Source organism: Neophocaena asiaeorientalis, unplaced genomic scaffold, assembly GCF_003031525.2.
Source record: "Neophocaena asiaeorientalis asiaeorientalis breed wild unplaced genomic scaffold, Neophocaena_asiaeorientalis_V1.1 scaffold280, whole genome shotgun sequence".
Taxonomy (NCBI): domain Eukaryota; kingdom Metazoa; phylum Chordata; class Mammalia; order Artiodactyla; family Phocoenidae; genus Neophocaena; species Neophocaena asiaeorientalis.
The window spans coordinates 7,357,981-7,360,515 of NW_020185321.1; the positions used below are offsets into that span (position 1 = coordinate 7,357,981).

The 2,535-nt window shown below is 60.0% G+C and overlaps 1 protein-coding gene across 11 annotated transcripts in view; it reads left to right on the forward strand.

Annotated features, from left to right (window-relative positions):
- Positions 1 to 2,535, forward strand: part of CATSPERG (catsper channel auxiliary subunit gamma) — a 27,673-nt gene that overhangs the window by 20,048 nt on the left and 5,090 nt on the right. For 7 of the 11 annotated variants that reach the window (XR_003001649.1, XM_024733751.1, XM_024733756.1 and 4 more), the window contains 5 exons: positions 93 to 306; positions 644 to 997; positions 1,096 to 1,200; positions 1,343 to 1,423; positions 1,511 to 1,567. Coding sequence is in view for 10 of the 11 variants with exons in the window: in XM_024733751.1 (XP_024589519.1) it covers positions 93 to 306; positions 644 to 997; positions 1,096 to 1,200; positions 1,343 to 1,423; positions 1,511 to 1,567 (811 nt within the window). In the remaining variant the exon portion in view is untranslated. Of the gene's footprint in view, positions 1 to 92; positions 307 to 643; positions 998 to 1,095; positions 1,201 to 1,342; positions 1,424 to 1,510; positions 1,582 to 2,535 lie in introns of all 11 variants that reach the window. The other 4 variants (XM_024733755.1, XM_024733757.1, XM_024733752.1 and 1 more) reach the window with 3 other exon arrangements.

The window sequence follows — 2,535 nt, forward strand, 5'->3', positions numbered from 1 at the left end:
AGTCAGCAGCGCAGGGGTGGTAAGGGGGCCTGCGGAGGCTCCTGGTGCACGCACGGAAAAGTCAGCCGCCGTCCTCCGCTACCGCCGCTCAGGAGCCACCTGACGCTCTCCTTCACCAACTTCTGCCCCTTCACGGTGATGCGTCTGCGGGACCTGCCCAACCCGCAGATCTACACGCGCCAGGAGCGCTACCGGGCGCAGCCGCCGCGTGTCTTGGAGCCCGGGGGCTTCCACAGCGACAACTCGCTCGCTGTCTATCAGGGCCTCGTCTACTACCTGCTTTGGCTGCACTCGAAGTACGACAAGGTGGGCGCCTGGCGGCGGCCGGGGCCATCCGGGCCGGGTCTTGTGTGAGGCGGGACCGCAAAGGCGTAAAAGGCAAGGCCTGCGTGGCCGGGAGAACCGCCGCGGACGGCGGAGCAGAGCAGAGCCGCCTCTGTGCGTCCGAGGCTAAGGCGGGCTGGAGAGGGGGTCGAGCACGGCTCGGGGGGATGGCCTTGGGGGTGTGGCAGTCGGGCTGAAAGCGGGGCTTGGGGCGGCTTTCAGGGTCAGGGGCTGGGACTGAGGCTAGGAAGGGCTCGGAGGGTACTGCCTGCCTGGGCACGCCCCTTGGCCCCCCTCAAGGTGCCGGCGGTCCTCACAGCCATATGCGGACCCGGTGCACGACCCCACCTGGCGCTGGTGGAAGAACAAGAAGCAGGACCAGGTGCGTGGAGAGGGTGGCGAATCGGTGGGAGGGCCGAGCCCGGATCCCCCATCACCGTCCCCGTGTCCGGGCACTGTCTTTGCCCCGCATCCCGTCCCCCAGGATTACTACTTCTACCTGGCCAGCAACTGGCGGAGCGCTGGCAGTGTGCACGTTGACATGGCCAGCTACGAAAAGATCTACGACCTTAAGGCTGAGAACGAGCTGCCCGAGCGCATCTTCCTGGACAAGGGCACCAGCTACCGCTTCTCGGTCTTCCTGACGGCCGGGGAGCCGGAGCCTCTCCGCACGGTCTGTGGGCGGGGCCGGGTGGAGCCTTAGGGGCGGGGCTTCTGTCGGGTGCGGCGCCCTGACCCCTCCCTCTGCTCCAAGCAGGCCCCTCCTTCCAGGTGCAGGGCAAGGTGGGCCTGGCTGTGGTGCTGGCCGACCCGGAATGCATCGAGGCGGTGGTGAAGGAGAAGGTCCTTGTTAATCGCAACTCGGTGCTTTTCTGGGTGAGACCAGGCGGAGGGGAGGAGCTGAGGTGACGGCGGAGCTACTGAGGCAGTGGACCTGTTAGAAGCCCGCGGTTATTTGAACTGTCCCTGGGTCCTCCCGCTGGGCCGCTGACCCCTTCATTTCTGCCCCCACCCCCAGGTTACGCTCAGTGATAAAAGGTTTTGCTTTGATCAGGGCATTAGTGGACATCACCTCATGAAGACCTCCATGCTCCTCAAGGTGCGGTCCAAGCCTGGAGGGGAGGGATGCGGATGAGGGAAAAGACTGGGCCCGTGGGGTCCACCAGTCATCATCTCCTACTCACAGGTGGTGGGCTCGTCCGGGCACTGCTTCCAGAACACGCACCAGGGGCCCCGCATGCAAGTACTGGACTTGGGGTACTGGGCCCTGTGCTGGGAGGGAAGGGGTTGGGTCGAGTCTCAACAGGGCAGAACCCGAGGGCTCCTTCTGGGAATCCCTTCCTAAGTTCTTGTTTCTCGTTCATTTTCATCATTCACCCGCCCAGCCACCCACTCCCTCCTTTAATCCATTCGTGTTTTCAGAAAGGGCTGCTTAGTGTAGCTTGCACACAAGCTTGTATGTCCTTCTGATACTTTTCTGCAGGGAGAAGTAAAGTATCTGCCACACAGGGCTTCTTTTTCCAATTGGCACAAAGGTGGCACGTGGGCCAGCTTGGCCCTTCCTTCATACCTCGCTCTTCCTTTGCCTGTTCACATGTGTCTTGTTCAAGCCTTTGGGTCCTTGGTTCTTCACTTGGTTACACATGCAGTATCCCCTTTGCATAGAGGCAAACACTGTGGCTCAGAGAGATGAAGACATAATGCTCAGAGTAACCCTGGGAGCTAATAAGTGGTAGAGGAAGCCTTGTTCTCACCCACTTCCCTGCCCACTCTCCAGGAGACAGACCCTGGTGCTTCTTCCTCCTGGGTTGGTATGACCCAGGGCAGTTAAAAAAAGGGGCTTGTCGGGCTTCCCTGGTGGCGCAGTGGTTGAGAGTCCGCCTGCCAATGCAGAGGACACAGGTTCGTGCCCCAGTCCGGGAGGATCCCACATGCCGCGGAGTGGCTGGGCCTGTGAGCCATGGCCGCTGAGCCTGCGCGTCCGGAGCCTGTGGTCCGCAACGTGAGAGGCCCGCGTACCGATTGTAACAACTCCCAACTCCTTGGATTACATGGAATATTTGGGGTCAAATTCAAGGAAGAGTGACTGACCTCAGCCCAATAACAATTTCCTTCTATCCTTAGTGATATGCATTATTTTTAAGGTTTTACCTTAACCCCAGAAAGTCAAAGTTAACATCTCCATTTTTTTTTTTTTTTTTTTTTTTTTTT